Source organism: Poecile atricapillus, chromosome Z (assembly GCF_030490865.1).
Source record: "Poecile atricapillus isolate bPoeAtr1 chromosome Z, bPoeAtr1.hap1, whole genome shotgun sequence".
Classification (NCBI taxonomy): Eukaryota; Metazoa; Chordata; class Aves; order Passeriformes; family Paridae; genus Poecile; species Poecile atricapillus.
In genome coordinates, this window is record NC_081289.1 from 132709937 (window position 1) to 132731171 (window position 21235).

General features: G+C 41.7%; 1 protein-coding gene across 1 annotated transcript; it reads right to left on the reverse strand.

Moving 5' to 3' along the window:
* Nucleotides 1-3428: 3428 nt before the first annotated feature.
* Nucleotides 3429-13654, reverse strand: PTGER4 (prostaglandin E receptor 4). The gene is made up of 2 exons (XM_058827901.1): nt 12700-13654; nt 3429-5583 (listed from the first exon to the last, which is right to left on the reverse strand). Exons 1-2 carry the CDS (start codon nt 13528-13530, stop codon nt 4990-4992), a joined length of 1425 nt encoding a protein of 474 aa, XP_058683884.1. The 5' UTR covers nt 13531-13654; the 3' UTR covers nt 3429-4989.
* Nucleotides 13655-21235: the final 7581 nt, after the last annotated feature.

The following is a 21235-nucleotide window of genomic DNA, read 5'->3' on the forward strand; positions in this document are numbered from 1 at the left end:
CTTAGTGATGCCTGTTTATTCTTTGGGTTATAACAAGAATAAGTATTATTTCCCATTCCAGAATGTTCCTCATTTTATAATTGGCTTTTGGCTCTGTTAATGAACATGTGAACATGTTAATTTGTTTTAGTAAGAAAGAAAACATCTCTGGGAAAAATATTTAATAAAAGGTGATGCTCAGAGCTTTTAAACCTTTCATATGAGATGGAGCAAAAGGAGATGTTATCCAAAACAGGATGTTAGTGAAATACTCTCCCCCTTTGACATTAGAAAATTATTTTTATTGTTCATCAGTATCATTAGTGACAGTGACTGCAACAGCTTTCATGTGTTTGCGTTCCATATGTATCACATATTAAAATGCTCAGCTGTTGGCATTCAAGAGGAAAGCTCAAGAACAACATTGGGTTAGACATTAGTTTTGCTTGATTTAAAAGCCTACAGTTAAACATTCAAATATATTTTTCCCTTTGAGTCCCTTTGTATCCAGTGGAAAGAAATACACAGTGCCATTCATCTGCTTTGTGTTTGGTAAGTATCAGAATGAGTTGAATCAGCCTCCCAAGGTGCCTAATGATTTCCCTTGACTACAAAGGAAGCTCAAGGTGACTGGCTGGCAGTTAACCTCAAATGCTGAAACTGGGCACGTGACTTCAGCTCTCGTGGATGTGAGATAAGTATCTTTAAAAACCTTAAATGTACTGAGAGAGAGAAATAAGTCCTTTCTGACAATATTAGAAGGTAAAACAGGAATAAGGTTTAGATAACACAACAGTGACGCTTCCTAGATAATACCATGGGATACTGGATTTTAAAACTAGTCATGGAGAGGGATGAAAAGCAAATGGAGCAGTTTACTCTGGATTTAGAGATCAACATCAGAGAGATAGCATTGGAAACTTGCTTACCCACACAACTTAAGTTCCTTCCCAATCCTAACCAAGGGAACAGAGGTAAAATACTAGTGTTTTTTATTTTGAGTTCATAGAATTGCTATAAAACCATAGTGATTGTAGTTAGGACTTGGGCACAGAAGGCAGTAGCATGTGGGCTTGGTTTGTTGGCAGGTTGCAGGAACTATGTGTAGGTCACTGTCATGTTAAAATGATGTTCCCAGATGCGCTGGAGTCCTTATGCTGGTATCTCCAGAGGGGCTGACTCTGGAGCAGGAAGGGCTGATGGGCATGTATGACTGCTGAATCCTGCCAGGTGTGCTGCCTGGCTTTGAGGTCTGATTTCGTAAGAGCCATAAGGAGCTGTAAGGATTGTAAAGGATAAATGATTGAAGGGAAAGAAAGATTAGATATGGGGATCACACTGCCTCTGGTTTCCCAAAGCAGGAGATTGACTGGGTTTCTAGGTCTGTGAAGCTGGTAGGTCTAGAGGAGGGTCTGGAGTGCAAAGGCCTTGGTGGTATTTGGTAGGTCTAATAATAAATCTGCCTTAAGTGGAATGGGTTTGCTGTTGTGTCTGGCAGCAGAAGTAAAACCTCAAAAGCTTTCTGACTTAGGATGTTGGCTATGCCATTTGAAGATAGCAGATTACACTGATCCTGTTAGAGCATTGGCACGGGGCCTGTTGCGCCAGTTCAGGTCAGGCAGCACGGGTGTTCCAACAGGAATGTGTGAGCCTCGTTTCAAACAGCCCATCCTCTGACAGTACATCCTACACCCTAAGCTGTTCATAAGGCTAATTTACCATGGATCAGGGATTCCAGCTAATCTACTGATCTTCACAGGAACCACTGTCTGGTACAGATACTGGCTCTCATCCTGTCTGTGGTGGGTGGATCCTCCAAGCCCTGCTACAAGACAGGGGCTTAAATTGAGTTATGGCTGAGACTTGGGGTGTGGTTGTGGGGTTGGAGGTGTAGCAGTGTCTCTGATGGAAAGGGTTGAGTAAAGCAGTGGTCTGGGATGTGTGGGCAGGACAGACTGCTGGAAGTGAGGGACAGGAACTGCCTGTCACAGGACAACAGGGTGGACAAGGTTTGAGAGATGTAAGTTTGGCATGAGAAATTTTTGAATCAGTTAATTTTCTGTGAACATGGAAGACTGGGGAATGTGCATGACGATGTGAAAGGCTGTTCAGAAGGGATATGGATCTCTGTGGTCATTATATTAATGTGTGAGAAAGGAAACCCTTTTCTATAAATGGAAACTACTCATAATTCCTAGCAAGAAAATAACTTTTTAACCTCCACATGGCAAATTAGACTCTTCAAACTTGTAGCCTTATTTTAGAAGACTTGTTAAGCTCAGGGAGGCTGAGGAATGTAGTTCAGCAATGTGTCTGTGGCCGGCATTGCAGAAGGTGCTAAACCTAAGCAGCACAATGGGGCAGATGAGTGAGATGGGCTACTACTGTCACCCTAAAAAAAGGCACACTTGCCCACTCCTGCCCAACTGCTCCTGAGCACTCATCTGTGTTTGCAACTAGACAACAGAACTGCTCCGATTTTGCCTTTGTGTACTGCCATGGAGCTGTGGCAGGCAATTCCAGTATTGCTCAGAAGACTTTGTGGGATGTTTGGGAATCATGGCTTTGACTTCAAAGGGAGTTCATGTTGATGGTGAGTCTAGTCCACTACTGACATGTTGTGAATGCTGGGGGCAGGAGGACCTCAGGCCTCTTGTGTTTGCTAAGGGAAGCTGTTTAAGATTGTCTATTCTTATTTAAAGCTCTTTCAGACCATATGTATTTCTCATCAGTAATGATGATAAAGAGCAATAAAAGCATATTAATGAAACAATTTAAAAAATAGTGAGCCCTTTTTAAATACTTTTTTTAAATACTTACACTCTGCAGATATTTAATTCTATCACTGCATAAAGTACCAGTACTATTGGTGTGCTGCTTGGGGCCAGCTGCAAAAGTGTGGTTCCATATTTGTACGTGTGGTGTTATCTGCCAGTGGCAGTCCCACCTTCCTGCTCTGCCAGCTGCAATTTCCTGTCTTGGGAAGTATTGTGAGTCTATTTGTTCGTCACTAGTAAGCAACAGACCATAGTGAGGTGGTTTAACTGCAGGGAATTCAGGCAGATCTTTATCTGCAGCTGCAGTAGGAGCTTGGGTAACACTAATTCACCAGCTTACCTGGCAAAAAGTGGTAGCTACTGCTGCAAATATTTGTGTAGAAATTTAACCACACTTTCTATATGCATTGAAGACAAACAAGCTTAACTTCTCCCCTGTTTAAGGAAAATGTGTTTGTTCAAATAAAGAATTTTTGTGGCTCTGTGTCAATGCTCTTGGGGACAGTTTTGAAGGCAGCTGCTTCTTCCTGATGGTGATCATGCTGTGGTGTTTTGGAAACTTGCAGGACGAAGTATGTTTTGGCAGTAGCTGAGTGCAGAGCATTCCAAGATGGGAGGCTTGTTAAGGCAAGGAGTTGGCACTGAATGGCAGACTGATGCAAACATCTGAGATCAAGCAGAACATTTCCATTTAATTGTGATCCCCAAAGTTGCTTTGGTCGGTACAACTGCTTAAACATATCAACATAAGGCTCAAGATTTTCATTACAATGTAGCATTCACATGAAAACACTTTAAGCAGCATAACATGCTTTGTATTTGACAAAACATCCCCCAATATCTGCACAGAATAATTTTCATACACAGTATTTCTGGAACAAGATATTACCCTTACAACATAAAACACAAAACTCCTTTGTCAGTGGTTAACAGCTGGTTTTGGTGATGTGTTTGTCATCAAAACTCTAGCAACAAATGCTTTTAGAGGTGTTTGAGATATAGTTCTATATAATCTATACTTTATATGAAGATTCTGCTTCCATGGTTTCATACATTTATTTGATGGAGTATCAGATTACACAGTCATAAAATTCTATTTACTATTTAAAGTAAAATGATAAATGTTATGAAAAAATACCTTTATTACATCAGTGACGCTTTAACTAAAGTGAATATTAAGACTTTTAACCAGGAGTTGAAGGTTTCAGGCCCTGATATTGAAAGCACTTCTATATGTCCTTAACTTTACATGTAAGGAGTCTCCCTGGCAGCAGAAGGACCACTCTGATGGGCAATGTTAAGTGTGTGCCTAAGGTGTGCAGACTGTGGGCCAAAGTACTCAGAGAGGCATGCGTGTGTTACACAGAAAAACATTCTCAGAACATAAATAAAATCTGACTTTTTTTTAGTATATACATATGCTGAAAACTAATAGTCTTAACTGGAAGGATGTGTTTTCTTTTTCTCTCTTAAAAAGGCATATATTCCCATTTCACTCAGAAAGTGCTTATGTATTCTCAGCTTGAGAATTACCTCATCAGCTGTGAATCTAGCATGGACAACGAATCTAAGCCAAGAATGCCTCATCAGCAGGAAATACTGAGGGAAGAGAAGGCTGGCAATCATTTCTATACACCTTGTATTAATAACAAACCTTCTCATAGAGAAGAATAGACTTTTAAATATTTTCAATCCTGATATATATACAATGATAAAAATTCACATTTTCATGCTTTAGTGAGACACTTTAAAATCCTACTGCAGGCAGCTCTCAGAGTAGCTGTGTCCAGTTCCTAGCAGCTGCCTCATATTCAGCTCTAGTACCAGAAGCTTAAACTCTTAATAGCTGAGCAGCCGTGGGGAAGGAGCAAAAACAATTCTACCAGACTTGGAAACAGAAAGAAAAACAGAAAAAAAGCAAGTGATGGGGTCTTTCTATTTCTAGAGGCACAGTAGCTCTCCTGTGTCCCACAACAAGACAAGGCAGTTCATGTTTCCAGTCCCATCAAACCTGCTTTGTACCATTTCTGATGGCAGGGCCCAAGTGCAATGTCTGTTCCACACAGTCCTCAGTAGTCTAAAGGAAATGTACCCATCACACAGCGAGAGAAAAATAGCCCTTTGAAGCACAGCTGAACCCCTCTTCCCACGAACAGGCAGAACACCTATCTATTGCACCAGTTTTTCCAATGTACCAGGAAGTATCCCCAGGGTTGATGCCTTTCATGGCTACCTAAATGCACTTTTCTGACAAATTCAATATCTCTGTGGGGAAGGTGACCTGGAGAGGGCCGCTCTTGGATGCAGAGCTGGCCCCACCACCAGAGCTGATTTCGCTCATCAGGAAGACGCTCTCGGTGTCGTGTCCCTGTGAGGAGTCCGAGGTGTCGGAGCTCCGCAGAGTCCTTACGGACGTGGTGTCGGACTGAGCCGAGCTGGCGCTGGGCCCCGGGAGCAGCACGCGGCCCCCAACGCTGCTCTCACTCGGCTCTGGAGAGTACAGCAGCGTCTGGGAGGTGCTGCTGATCTCCCGCAGCTCGCGTGAGATGAAGGAGGGCGACTGGCTGGACATGGCAGAGGAGGTCCTGCGCCCGTCCACGCAGTTGAAGTTTCCTCCCGAGTGCTGCCTCCGAGCCCCTCCAATGCGGCAGAAGAGGCATTTGATCTTCTCGATGGCTTTGCTGAGCACAGTTTTGCGGAGGAGGATGTAGATCCACGGGTCCAGAATGGGGTTCACCGAGGCAATGCGGATGGCTTGCAGGTCAGGATTTTGTCTGACATCTTCCACCGATGCCGGCTGGTACAGCTGGTTCACGAACACACGGACCTAGCCAAGGAGAAGGGGGAAAAGGAAGACACAATTACGTAATTGCATCAGGACAGAAAAGGTTACAGTTCAAAGCAGAGATCTAGATTTGCAGATGTAAACTACGGCGGAAGAGTAGGTCGGCAAAGTTAGGCACCTCAGATTGAGATTGGCAGCCATGAACTCATTCTTGGAAATAGCAAAAATAAAAAAAAAAAAGAGAGAGAGAAAATTGTAACATGTAATTGTAATTTGTTACATGTAGAACAAGACTGAATTTTTCTCTCTTGCCTAGTAATTAATTCCTGAACCTCCAAATTTTGACTGGGGTCTTTAAAATTTCCCAGGAGCAAAGATGTAAACCTGAATCCTGCTTCCCTGGTATTCCTCAAGTCTCATACAACCTGCAAAGAGGTAACTGACTGGGGAGATCTGACCAGTTCCGTTAGCAAAGGTCTAATAATCACTTAGAAATGAACTGAAGCACACATGATAATCCAAGTACACAAGACTCCATAAGCAAGTCCTGAGTTGTCGATTCCCAAGTTTAGAAATGTATTTTCCTGACACCTGTCCTAACTGGAACTGTTTATATAACCACAAGGGTTTGCTTGCTGCAGCATGTTTCAGAAAAACAGAAATGTAAAAAAAAGAAAAGGAGGAAAAATCCCCAAAAAGATAGGTGGCCCAGCTAGGACATTTTTAACAGGCCAAGATAATGAGATTATTTCAGCACTGAACTAGAGTACTCTGTTCTCCTATCCAGCATTTTGGTTTTACTTGCAAAAATACTAGTGAATTTAGTCAAGAGTTTATGGTATTGAAGTTGATGTGTGAAGTGACTATTTAATTAGTGATTCTAGTTTATCATGCACAAATTTTAAAATTGAAGGGCCCTTTCTTCTACATAGAAATGTATTCTTTAGCTTATTCTTGTAGTTTCTTCTTTTTCTTTCTCTCCTTGTTTGGAAGCCACTTTTGTACATGCTGCTGTAAGGCACAGTCCACAATGGCATCAGAGGAGTTTGTTGTTTAGTCTCAAATAGCTCTTCACCATTTTAGCAAGACCTAAGCAGTGTCCAGTTAGAGGAAACCCACTGAAAAGTGGATAATGGAAGATTCTGTTTTCTTCAGGTTCCTTAAGGTAAGTCAAAATAGATACCTTAGTTGCATTTTTATCTGATGCAGTAAAAATCTGGAAGCAAACTTAGAAGGTTTTTAGAATCTCATCCTTGGCTTCTGAAATGAATCAAGGCCTGCCTAGCTATGAGGTTACAGACATAGAGGCAAGCAAGCATTTAAATAAACGAGCCAAATTAAGACCATTCTCATAAGTAATTTTTTTACAAGTCGTGCATGTGAAGCTATCCAAGTCTGGTGGAAAATTTCACAATGCTTGAGAAATTTTCTTGCAGGAGGGCAGTGTGGTGGCATTCAGCCTTATCAGTTCTCAGAGATGGAGTGTTCTCCAAAGCTATCAATGGTATGTTTAGAATAATAGAGTCCCTCTGTGGGAGCCTTGTGCCTACAGTCTCTCTCAAATGGTCTGTCAAATTGATGATTGACTGTATTTCCTTCCTCAGTACTTTCCCCTAAGTTTATGAGAAACTTAGTGAACTCAAGATATGGGAAAATATTGAATTTATAAAGCAATATAGTGATGCCAGTTTTATCTGTAGTTACTTTCCTGATGATTTATAACACTGCAGATGTCTTTCTGACTGCTAATTTCTTGGCCTCACTTATCTGTTAGGCCAAACATGCCATTCAGATGCTTCAAAGAGTATGGATTTTTATGGATTTTTTAAAAATTTTTGTTAAGAATTTTTTTTTTTTTTTTTTTTTTTTTTAACACTTGGCTTTATTTTAAACTGTTTAAGACGTAATTTTATTAAATAAAGGATTGATAAATAAGTTGTTGCTCCGGGGTGCGCCGCTAGGTGGCGAGGCTGCCCCGCGGCAGGTGCGGCCCTGTGAGTAACGCTTGAGTATCTGTGTAGTACGTGTCTACCTATCTTAATAAGAGGTTATGTACTCGTATGTGTAAGATGTATGAGCTTATGTCTACAAAGTGCGCACATGTACAACAGGTTTGTGTATATGTGTAATATGTACATGTGCATGTGTATAATGTGAATAATAGGTGTATGTTTGCAAGTGTATAAAGTGTAGGCATGTATAATACGCATGTGTTCATAGGTATAACATGTGTGTGCAGATGTATATGTATAATATAGATATGTATAATGTGTATGTATGTATATGTGCAATGTCTATAACAAATCTCACCCAGACCACACAACCAGAAGGCACACTTTGAACACAGCTGAAGAAATACCCAGTTCAACTCAGAGCTTGCTTTTTTTTTTAAATAAAAACAACCTCAGAGCTATAGTTACACGTCAGTGATTTAATAGTTGGATTGTTCTTTTGATAAGCAGCACGTGAAATTGAGGTACTTATTCCACCTCCTTCTGCTACCTGGCAGACTTTATGGAAAGATGAAAAATGTCTCCCAGTGTTCATTCTGTGGCTGAAAAGGACTATTGCTAATGGTACAGAACAGCTCATTTTATGCTATCTCTGCATGCTATATTTCCTTTTCACAGCTATGCAGCATGTGGAGGTTAACAATTCACAGAATGGACGTAGTCAGTGAAAACTCTGATTGTACAAAACTGTTTCTGCTTCCCAGAAGAGACCCAGAAAGCTCCCCAGAATATCATATGCATTTATCAGTTCAGACCTATTGTTACCTTACATTAATCACAAAAGGGTAAAAATTTATCTGTGCAGGAACATAAGTTCTATCCTTTTTTACTTACCGGTGAAACAACACTTAGTAAAGGATCACTTAAAATAACAGCTAGAGAAGTTCCCTGTTTTGGCTACAAGTCCTCTGCTGCAGGAGGTAACACAATAAAAGATATTGCCTGTCATCTTCTAAGCAAGTGCCAAGTAAGTGGAATCCACTACTAAATAAATTATCTAATCTGTTGCTTGGATTTGTGCAATTTGAAATCCTAATTAAAGAAGGAAGCAAACTGGAACAATTCAGATCTCTTAAAAAAGGGTTTGTATATTAGCTGTGCAGCTGTAGAATTCAGACAACTTATCTTAAAAGTACTACCAGTTTATTTGCAATTAAGTACACATCTATAAAGTATGTCAAGTTTATGCTCAAGACGGGGATATCTTGTGTGTAGGATCAGAGTCCTTGTGCTGTTTGCTCTTTTCCTTTTTACTAAGTACAGATGCATGATTTCTAATCCTTTGAAGCATTATAAAGTGACTTTTATAGTTACAGTCACACTTGTAATTGTTTCTAAAGCTTCCACCTGCCCTCAAAATCTCCCCACATGCTGATATGATAAATTTAAATTACATATGGTAGTAAGCAGGAACAAGTTTTGCAGCTCCACTAGCCAGTAACCTTTGCCCTTCAAGGTCTTATTGTCTGCTTGGTGACTACTCTACTGCCAAAAAATCATGCCTGACACCTTGCAGTTGGCTATGGACAGTCCCTGATAGTAATAAGGTGAAATCAGCCAAGCCAAAAGAAAATCCAATTTTAGATCAGTTAAACACCAAATTAGAAAATCCTGATCATTTCATGCAATCAACAAGATGTACACCCTGAAACATTACATTTTATTTTTCATATCCCCATAATTTAGCAACAATGTTAAGTGGTCAGAATGAGATAAAGGTCACACACTTAAAATTTTTAAGAGTATCTGACAGACTGCTGGAGTAAATTACAGATTTTGAGTACTGTGTGCCTATTTATTCTTGAAACATCTTGGTGTTTTAAGAAAGGCCAGATAAAAATTTCTACTCTCTCCTTGACAAAATCTCTGCTAATACAACTTATTCTCTACATTTAGCATTATGCAATTCTAATTTCTAAAAAGCTCAAAATATTTTAAGAGATTAAATAACCTGTGTAGAGTCAAGACAAGAGTTAGCACATAAGTTATGTGCTTTTCTTACTTAATTTTTAAACTATTCAGATTCATATCTTTCACACCCCTTTCTGCACATTGAAAACAAACCATAAAGTGTCCTTTCAAAAATCTTTTTTCCATTCATCTTTTCTTTCCTTGATATATTTGATCAGCTTCAGTTCTGTCAAGTTAATTCACTTTGCATAACCTCCCATAATTTTGTTACAGCTACTTGTTACTTTAAAATTTTGCTGATTTTATGAATAACCACTAAACTCCAAACTACCCTACTTGTAAATCATGTGCTGAAGCATTTCATTATTAAAAACTGCTGTTATCTGTGACTCAGTTATTTCAGGACCGTTTAATATTTCAAGTCTTAAATTTTTTTCTATCAAATCATAGTAAGTGGATGCTGTTGGATTGACACCATCTGCTATCTTACTATCTCGTGAAAGTGACTGTTCTAAAATATTAGAGGTTTATGTGTCTCTTTCAAAAGCTGCTTTTCTTTGACTTACTTGATGGTTTATTGAGCTGAAATCATCCATGGGAAGTCGGCTCATCAAAGGAAAAGTTAAGTCACAAAGCACCCTCTGAGCCTGCTTTGTGTATCTGAATCATGCTGGCACCACTACCACACCACTTTTATGGTTCTTGATGACTGCCAGGCTGACCTGTTATAGGTGAGCCTCTCAGTGGTGAGGACTCCCTAAAACTCCTTCGAGCCATGAAAAAGCAAGTCTATATATTAGTAATCTACCTACTTTGCCTAATGGCTCTTTCTAGGGATTTATAGCATAAAGGTGTCACTTTGGTTTCCCCATTCTTAACCCCAGTGTCTGTGCATCCAGAGGGCTTAACACAGCAGCATACATGGCAGCTCATCATGGCACAAAGCAGCAAAAGTGGCTGTGGCTTATTCCCGCACAAGGAGGCAAAAGACTTAAAAAAGCTACTTAACAATAAAGAAATTTAACCACACTGGACACTGTGATGATGTGTATATATGTGGTTATTTGGGTTTGTTTTGTTAGAAAACGCTTCCTTTTATTTTTAGTCATCCATCTAAATGAAAAGAGAGTATATTACGTCAGTTTAGATAGAAAAAATACATACTGCTTTAGCAGGTAAAAGCTAACTTACATGAACATTCCCAAGGTAACGTTCTGCCTTTGTACAAAGTGAAATCAAGTTCTGTGAGAGCTCTACAATTCTATCACCTGCACCTTCACATAGCTCTTGCTATATGCAAGTTTTTCACTAGCTACTGTTTAAATAATAAAACTTTTGCCTCACCCAAGTTCATTAATTTTAACTCTCAACAATCCAGTTCACTTTCTGGTAAACCCTCCTTGATTTCCGGTCCATCCCCCACCTTTTTTTTTAAGTATTATGTAAAAGACTGCCTAGGTTCAAATAGATATAAACTATTTCATTTTGCATTTCACATTCAGACTTCTCAACACTCCTCTAGCTGCTTTGCTACAGGATCAAGCTTGGCTTGTTTTCTGAAGCTGTTTAAGTCCATCACATCATGACACTGTATTTAATTCACACAACTCGTTCTCTGCACTTACCAGCATCTCTTTTGGAAATGCAATATTGTTCTTTTGTGAAGTAGCTGTTCTGATACAAGATTAATCAAATTAAGTACCGTCACCCGTCAGTACTGTCGGCGTTTTGGCCACCCGATGCATCCCAGAGCAGGGAGTCAGCTAGCCCCCGCCGTTCCTGGAGCTGGACTGCAGGGCAGGCTGGCACGGTTCCTCTGTCTAAGGCAGATGCTCCTCCCGGGAACACCCTGTGTGCAGCTCAGGCAGCACCCCTCAACCTCCTTCGGATGTCAGGCAATGCACACACGGCGCCGTGCTCCGCCGTGCCTTGGCACCGCACCAAGTGACAATGCCGAAGGATGGCAGGTGGCCCTTGCTGCTGCAGCACAGCCACACTCCACTAGCTCCTGTTTGTCAGTAATGTGTCAGCCCAGGCCGACCCTTGTCATTACAGCTCCTCTGACCAGGGGCACAGACTCGCTCACAGCTGAGTCCTCCTCACATGCACCTCTCTCAACTTCCTTACAGTGATATTCACTGTTTTGCAAATCCAGTTGGTCAGCTCTATTTGACATACACTGCACCCCCTCTCTATGACAGAGGGATCCCCCTACTGACAAGAAACCTCTTCAAAAAAGTCCTTCTAAAAACACATTCTGTCTGACAGCCACTACTTGAGTCCCTACGCTGTGTTTTGTAAGATGGCAAATAAGGCAAGCCAACTATTTGTTTAATGTCTCTGAGCCAGAGTAGGACAGGATTTTTGACAAGCTTTATTATGGTGGTTGGCAAGCAAGAACTGAGCCTCTAGCTGGTGTATTTGGGCCTTTTTTGTCTTTCTTGAAGATAAGGTGGAGGAATAGAAAAAAGTGGATACTGTATGTTCAGTTTAATAACACTTCGTCAACCTTTTCAGAAAATGACCAAACAGTTAGTTGTAATGTTGTTTGACATTTCAGCATGATCTCAACCTTGAGGCCATGATTCCTCCAACACTCATTTCACTGAGCAGGTGGTTCCACTGAGTTCACTCCTCCCACTGCGTGGGGACCTCCTGAAAGGATGCCTATGTGTGATCTACCCCAGAGATGTGCATGAATCCCTGAGGAGTGGAAGCTTAGCTTAGGTTTTGCTTGTGAAGAACTCTGTATGTTGCTAGTGCCAAGTGAACATAACCCTGTCCTCCTTTTGCACATCAGGGACTGTTGCACCCTTCACTGACACCATACACATTTTAAAAACACACTAAACAGCCAGAAATGCGAGCCTCACTTATCACAAATTAATTTTGCAGGTGAACTTTGAAGTGCCTTTAGCACTCAGGACTTTACTATGTGGATTCCAGTGCAACAGTGAAACAATTACTGAGATTTTTTGCCCCCTATGTTAATCAAGTAAAGGACTCCAGGACTTGGAATAAGCAGGCTCCTTTTTGTGTAAATGTAAATATATGCAACTTTCTCTTACCACGCATGTATGCTAATAGCCACTGAGTTATTGTAACAGTTTGTGACACCAACTGTAGGTGCCACAAATAAGCACCTATTCCAACAGAAATCTGACAAACACAGACTAGGAAAAGAAAAGACTGCAGTATGGGTGATGGAACAGAAGGGTTGCATGATGTTACTCACCACCAGAGGAATGGAGCAGATGACCACGACCAGGGAAGTGGCAATGAGCAGAATAACCATCTGGATTTCTGCTCCAGCCATCCGACGGAAGCTCCGGCGTCTGCGAAAGTCAGATAAACGGCTGGAGGTGGTGTCTGTCCCCAAGGACGTGCGCCGCATGAACTGGCGGTGCATGCGAATGAGGGCCACGCACACCAGGATGTTGCAGATCACAGTCACCAGGATCAGGAAGGAGCTGAAGCCCGCGTACATGTAGGAATATGCTGCATGGGTGGACACGTTTGTTCGCCAGTCTATGAAACACCAAGTGTAAGGGTACTGCAAAGTAGATTTGCCGAGCCCCATGCTGGGGAGGGCGCAGAACAGCACGTTGGAAGCGTAGATGGCAAAGAGCGTGAGCCCTGCCAGCTTCTTGTCTACGTAATGGCTGTAGAAATAGGCATGGTTGATGGCCAGGTACCTCTCTATAGACATGGCACAGATAATGCTGAGGCCAGACAGCCCAAAGAAGAGGAGGATGAAGGAGCTGTACTCACACAGTGCAGCTCCTCCTGGCCATTGGTTCTGCAGGTAAGTGGCAATTGTGACCGGACTCACCAGGCAGGTGCCCAAGAGATCTGTGACTGCCAGTCCACAGACCAGCGTGTAGAAAGTGGTCTCCTTCTGTTCCTTCCTGGACTTGCAGAGCACCACGATGGCTATGAGGTTGCCCACCACGCCGAAGATGAACATGACAGTGGGGATGGTGGGGGGCTTCCCGCCTTCGGCCCCGCTGGCGGTCCCATTGGCGGAGCCGTTCGCAGGTGACATGGTGGTGGGGTCGAATGACATGATACCCACGCTGCAGCCGGCGAGCTGAGAGACGGCAAGATCGGGTCCGAAAAAGAAAAGCCGAGTAAGGGAGGGGAGAGGGTTGTATAGTGCGAAAGTAAAAATTCAAATGCGCAAAAAGTTATTAAAAAAAAAAAAAAAAGGTAAAAAAAAAAAAGTGGTGTGTTTCAGTTAAAGAAAGAAAGAAAAAAAAAGTCCTAAAATGGGGCCGAACTGGGGTGCCGTCCGTCAACCACCGACCGCAGGCGGGGGAGCCGGGGCTGCCTCTTCCTGCCGCAGCGCTCCGCGCCCAGCCCGGAGGGGGATCGGGGCGGCCCGAGCCGAGCGGAGCCGAGCGGAGCCGCCTCACCGCCTCTCGCACCGACGCCAAGGAGGGCTCAGCGAGGCGCTGGGGCGGCGGCTCCAGGTGCCCTCGGGGCGGCGTGAGAAGGTGCCGGAGCGCGGTGGCCGCGGCTCATCCCCCGCCGCCGGCCGGCGGTGCGCTGCGCTGCTCGCGGTGTGGAGCGGAGCCGAGCGGAGCCGAGCGGGCCGTGCGGGGCGCGGGCGCCGTCTCAGCCCCCGCGGCGCTCCCGCCGAGTTTCGCCGCGGAGGGCGGGGGCGGCCCGGGCCGCTCCGCCGCTGCTCCCCGCCCTCTCGCCCCATTGGCCGCTCCGAGCAGGGCAGGTTGCGCGGGGAGGGCGCGGGCGGGGGCCGGGGCTGGCGGGGGCACCTGTGCGTGAGGCGCGGCCCGCGGAGCCGGGCCGCTCGCACCCAGGGGGCCGCGGAGCTGGACCGTGCTTGCCACGGAGCTGGACCGTGCTTGCCGCGGAGCTGGGCTCTCGCCGCCCGGCCCGCCGTGCTCCAGCGTAGGACCCGGGCAGGGGTCTCGCTGCCCGTGTGCCGGGCAGAGCCCGTGTCACCCCGCGCACCACAGAGAGGGGTGAGGCCGCGCAGGAGGGCCGGCAGGCGATGCTTTGGCATCAGGGCGACGTGTCCCGCTGCCTAAAGGAAGATTTGCTACAATACCTGTTTCTGGCCTCTCTTAGCGTGGGTACCGAGCACGACAGGAGTGTGTGTACGTTCAAGGGGTGCATTTGTATGTTTGTACATACTTGTTCGGTCTTGACTGTGAGACAATCACGTGTAAATTTGAAATAGGGTTACACTTGCTGGCAAAGCCCTACGATTATAGTCAGTCTTATCTGGGCTGACGGAAGGACAGCAGTTGCTTCATGCAGTGCCTGTGTGCAGCTTTCACCCAAGCGGTGATGGTGGTGATGCAGTCCCTAGTCGAGAAGTGTCCATACAAGACCTACAACCACAAGTATGTCCATGGCAGTTTCTGTGCTGTCACTTCTGGCTCAGGGATGAAGCTTCACATTGTCATGCTGGATTCCACACCTGGTGATCTATTGCCCTTGTACACCTGGTAACATTAGGTGCTACGAAGAACACAAAACCCCTGTCCCAAGACATGACATTTGTATCCTCAGAAGAATCTCTTCTCTGATGTAAAGGCAAAATGTATTATAAAAGTCTATTATTTTTCAGTCTTTTCATTTTCCCTTTTCTTTTAAGCTTATGAAAATGGTGCCTGTGGACTTGCTATCATAATAACATCATGATATACTGATGACAAAAGTACTGACAGAACAAAATATATGAGGACAAGTTTGAACTGTGGGAAAGAGAGCAAAGAGTGTGTTTCAGTGCTGTATGGGCAGACATGAAGAAAAAAAAACTTTTATTTGATCAGCTTTTTTTTTAGTGTTGTTATCTAACTGCTTTTAGAACTAAATGCAGTTTTAGAAAAAAACTTGATTTTTACTTAACAAATATAGGGATAAATTATAGCAGTGGTGGTGATCTGGTCTGCTCAGAAAACACAAACAGCAATTTTCCTTAAATTTTGCTGGTATCAGTGGCTCTTTAATTTTTACAAAGTTAGAGAATCATCCTGTCACAAGCACAGGGGTACACGTGGGAGTAGAGGTTGATCAGTTACATCTGCCTGTCAGAAGCAAATTAAAAGCACTTCAAAACAATTTCCAAAGTAAGTGCAGCACAGAGGTTGTTTTTGCTTATCTTTTAAAAAGTTTTCTAACTGTTCCAGGGAAGCTGACCCAGGTGCAGAGCAAGCTCTGAATTCAGGAGTTGTAATTGCACACCCTTTCTCAACAGTCCTTTTTTCATACACCAGGACTTTGTAGCTCTGGCATTAGAGACCATTATAAGGGATTAATTTAAACACGTGTGCAGCAGTTTTTACCAGTATGGAAAAAGAACTGCCTTGCTTCTCTGAAGCAGTGCAAAATTTTTTTGTGACTAAAGGCAGAGGAAATGATTTGTGTTTCTTTGTTGCTGCCTTTTTTTCACTTCTTTTCTCATCTGCACATCCTGTTTTAGGGGGTATTTTGCCCATCTCATAATAGACTGTGTGTCTTAAGAAGGCTCAGTCTATAGCAGAGGGTGCCCAGGCCCTTCTGTGTGTGTGTGTACGTGAGAGTGGATGCGAAAGAGTGAATGCTATCTTTTGTTCTATAAGGTCTGTCTAATAATGGATACATCTGAAGAACAAATTAAAAAGTGCAGGAAAGTCAGGAAAATCAATGAAACAACATTAAAAAAAAGGAAGAAAGAAAGGAAAATGATACAAAAAGTATAGTTTTGAGTGCAAGGATTGTATGATCTCTTTTGTGAAATGGTTAGTTCTTTAATTAGAGACTAGGATAGAAATCAGTCACACAATTGTGGGATGGGTTTCTGGGGATGTGAGCTTGCTGTGTCTACCCATTGTCTAGCTTTCAGAGTTGTTAGAAAACTACAGTAACTTTCGTGAGTTTCCCACTGAACAAATGGTTTTTATATATAGAACTCCTAGTCAAGATTAAAAGCATAACCACGTGAAATCCTTAGTCTTCAGAGCAAAGCAGACACCATGGAACTGAAGTGGAACTGAAAAAATGAAGAAATTCCACTTGTAACATGAGTTGTCATCCCCTCATAGCAGAAATGTCACACTTTGCAGCATTGAGTAACCACCAGAGAACTTCTGTTTGTGAGGAAACCACTTACGTGAGAAGTCGAAGTATCACGAATTAAAAATAAAAGTTTAGAAGAGTAATCATATATGGGAAAAAACTTTCAATTAATTTCAAAAATCCTATATTAGAAATATTAGGACAGTCAAAATATTTAGGATTTACTCTTAATTGCATCAGAGTAAACTTTTTCCGATTATAATATTACAGTTTTTAGAAAGTTAATTGTGACATGTGAGTCAACTACTATAGCTTGATCAGTTGAGATGTATAGCTAACTGTGGTCATATTTCTAGCTTGGTGAAAGATTTTTAATTAAAATATTTGTCTTTTTTTTTTTTTTTTTTTTTTTTTTTTACTTCCATGGCATATTTATTCAGCATGTCTCAGATGCATGGTATCTCTTGTATCTCCTTTAGCTGGCTGATGGTTCCAAAACCTTACCTGCGTTGCTCAGGGGCAGCTGGAACATAGCCAGAAATACTATGCAAAGGCCTTTCTGCTATTTGTAACCGTGATTTTACTACTGAAATGCCCATTTGACTTGATGGGTATTTTCTGGCAGTGCTTCTGTGAGTTCCACTGCCAGAGGAGTGATGTCTTTAGCAGGCTCTGGAAGTATGTATGCAGCCAATTTTGGAAACTTTGGGCCGCTCTTAGCATGCTGCAGGTCTAAGAAACATTTTGTATGTTAAACTCCCATTACATATTTGGAGTTCAGTAACATTCTTGACTAACTCAAGAGTTTGTCAGCCTTTCTCCTTTCGTGGAAAATTTGGCTATGGGAAAACTTTATTGCTGCATTTTTGCTTAATTTTTGCTGTCATAATTTTGACACAAATTTTTTTCTGGAAAAAAATCAACCATTAGACTGAGCTCTGTCTGTATGCCAAAATAAAATCATTATTAATAGACAATGGAGATAGTCTGAACCAAATGTGACATAACAGTCTTTAATTAATAATTAGAAGAGAAAAATTATGCAACGAGTAAGATGAAAAACTGTTTCAAAGGAATTGGGGAATTCTGTAATGTCACTTGAACAGAAGTAGCTTTATAAGGAAATAAAAATTTTATACTTTAAAACATAAAATATTTTCCTGCCCTCATACTTTTGTATAAAATCATCACAGATGGTAACAGTTTGGCGAGTCTTTTTCTTTCTTTTTTTTTTTTAGGAATTCTAGTTCTTACTAATATTACTAGCATTATTACTAGCACTTCTGGCACTTCTGGTTTTATTTCCTTTGTTCTTGATAAAACGTTGTGATGAGTGGGGGCTTTCCTGGGGCAGGGTAGTTTTTCTGTGGAGTGAAATCAGTCCTGTCCCATCCCTGCTCTTCTTGTTGCATGCCTGTCTAGGAGAGAGCTGCGAAATGCCCCTGCCAGGGGACCCAGGGGTGTGTGGTGTGCAGGGCACCTCTGCACCTCCGTGGGACACTGTCTGTGACACAGCTCTATAATTCACTCCGCAGTCATGTGTTCTGTATTAGTCAATAATTCTGCTGAAGTTTGGGGTTTTTTTGACTGTTTAAATGATGCTGTTAATCTTTGTAGTACACTGGGTTTTTCCTCTGTAATGATGTCCATCACTGTGCTAGTACACAATTCTATTTTAGCAGTTATGAGGGCTGCATTAGTTGTTAAAATACGTACTACTTAAATTTATTTTTGCAATCTGTTTCTTTGGAACAGTGTATGTTAAAATAGCTTATTCTTCAACTGTTGCTTACACTGTCTTTATTAATTAATTAATTAATTAATTTTTCAGTTGGCAGTTTTTACTTGCCTTTCAGAGGCCAACAGCAGAAATGGGAAGGTCACAGAAGAGCACTGATAAATAGCTGCCAGCATCTTTACTGTTTCAGGCATTACCTGACGTGTTACATGTAGCCAGCTAAGCCTGATCCTATGCAGAAAAAGATGTTATGAGTTAAATTCCTCTTTGGCACAAACTGTTACCTTCACTGAAGTAAACTAGTATTTTAGAATATATGCTGGATGGTACAGGTCCTTAGAATATACTTTGTTAATATAAGTAATTGGATTTTTTTTGTATTTTTTAAACTTTCCATGGCTGATGCTGTGTGCTGTTTCATTTTGTTGTGAGGCGGTACAGTAACTGACAGCTGTGGTGGAAGCAGAAACAGCCCAGCACTACACAGGAAGTTGTTGTGTTGCAGGTCCTGTTCCAGTCTATCTGTTCTGCAGATTTTCCATGAGAGATCATAAGGCAGAAGACCCTTTCCAAAGATCCTGGCTGTAATTCTATGACAGTATCTGTGTGCCAGAAATTTTAAAAAAATATCAGGCTTTCTCATGGTTGTTATTTTCGGGGTTTTTTTGGGTGCTGTGACACCTTGTCAGGGTGTGATATACACCCATATTCTGTGGATTTGAAGAAAGAGTCAGAGCTTTGTGTTTCTGTTTGAAAGTTGAAACTTATCAGGTGTTAAAAGCTGTATATCAAAGTGTGATGAAATCAGTGGACCTGTGATTTTTGCAGCTGGTTTAACAGTGGAAGTGGCTTAACTCATGATATGGTTTTGTAGCGTTCCTTTCTCTGTTGTCATACTTGGCTTTGTTTTTTTTTGTTTAACACCTCCATGTAAAATAAACTGTAGTTTCTCTGGAAGATATACTGCCTGTGTACAAATTGTGTTCTGTTTCTCTCCTGGTGAAGTGGTCCAAGAAGATGGTCAGTAATTTTGAGGTGAAATTTGTTTTCTTCCATGAAGGTACTGGAACCACTTTGGAAAGAGGGCAGAATCCTTCAAAGTATGTGCTGAGCCTCTGCTACCTTTGCAATGTGAGGGCTGGCTTGGGCATATGATTTGAGGATAGATGTGAGTTACAATCAGCTGAAAATTTAATAGAAGTTTCTTCTTGTACCATCTTGTCCATTGTGGGGCTGGACTTGAAAGTATTTCCAGCTTTCAGGTTGGACTAGCAACTCGTAGTGAAGTGCAGTGATTCTTTTGCTACCTGGTGGAAGAACTATCTGAATAAATGCTAAGGCTGGGCACTTTGGGAAAGATTATTTCTTTTTATAAATGTTTGCTATTGCAATTTTTCAGAAAGGGTTTGTACACTATGTAACTACTGTATGTGATCAACTCTTGAGTGGGGTGAATTATATTACATTAAATATTGAATTCTGAAAGAATCCAGGACCAAGAAAAATAATAGAAACCAGAAGGTTACTGGATATTATCTGTTACTCAGCAGCTTGGTTCTTAGAAAAATCTCCTAAGGCTCCCTGAAAAAAAGGCTAATTTTGTGGAAATGATTAATGTATTAGGTGAGTCAGTTATCTTTCACTGGGAGGACATGGGCTTTAAAATCACTGGAATAAGCTCCAACTGTAGTAAATCTGCAACAACTGACGGACTGTATTTGCAGAAGAATGTTTTTAAGAAGATCCACAGGAAGTTTTCAAGGAAATGTTTTCTTGCATGTAAATTCTCTGTTGTTCCAGCAGAGGGTAGTTTATCCTCTAGGAAGCTAGGTGTGTTGAAGGAATGATTGGGAAAGGTAACTTAATGATTCCCATTTCCTCTTGTTTTAGATAGGGCAATAAAAATTAACTTCAACAGACTGATCTCATTAGATTAACAAATACTAAAACATATTGTTAAGCTGTGGTATGTTCTTAGGCTGGGACTGGAAAAGGCAGCCAAATTCAACAATAGTCCCATTTCTGTCCTGCTACCAAGGGCTTCATTTGCCCTTCAAGAATTAGTGCAGTTTGCTTGTGCTGAGAACAGTTGCATTATCAGCTTAAGAGCTATTTCACTTTCATTTGTCAGCTAGTGAAGTAGATACAACATGAAGCATTTTTTTTATTTCAAATACATAAAATCACTCTAGTTGAAGAGTGTTTGGCTTGCTTACAGTTGCTTAAAAGCCCTTCTTTCTGCCACTGTACTCCCTGCTGCAGCAGCTATTGTTGAGGAGAATATATGTTTGCAGTTTGTCGTGGTAACACCCACCTGCCGCAGCTCTCTGCTCTGCTCACTGATAGTGGGTGTGGACTGGAGGATACTCTTTTTATTGTCTTTTTGTCTGTGATATTTTATTTTAAATCAGTCATCAGGAAGCTGTCCTGAGGTAAGGTTTTGTGGCTGTCAGCCCTGAGGTGCAGCACAAACTCTTCTGACATGAGAGCAGGACTGAGAGCACTGATGACTGAATATTTGGAAGGGTAGCAGAAGAGATGTGAGGACCCACAGTTGTTCAGTTGCCATGTTTCAGTGAAGCACTGTTACTCAGAATTTCTTTCCATTCAAAGTAATATTTCAGTTCCTCATGGATGTGGAGCTTTCCCTGTGGTGCACAGGACTTCTATTTTTTGTTTTTTTCTTTCTTTCTGGGTTATTTGTTGTTGTTGCTGTTTGTTTTATGTTTTTGGGTTTTTTTTTCCTTTTGAGTCAACTAAGCCTGTAATTCACATTTGTGGTATCCCTCTGTGTTACAGACTTTCCCCTCCTTTTTTAGTTTTGAATTTGCTTTCAGAAATGACACATTATTGGTTTCTAATTATAATTTTATATTTATTGGGTAAAAAAGCCCCAACTATATCAAGGGTGAATAATATGTCTGAATTCCTTTTATTTTGGAGCAATGCAGGTATAACCAGTTAACTTGCTTCTATTTTTTACACCAATATTCTACATGATCAAAGT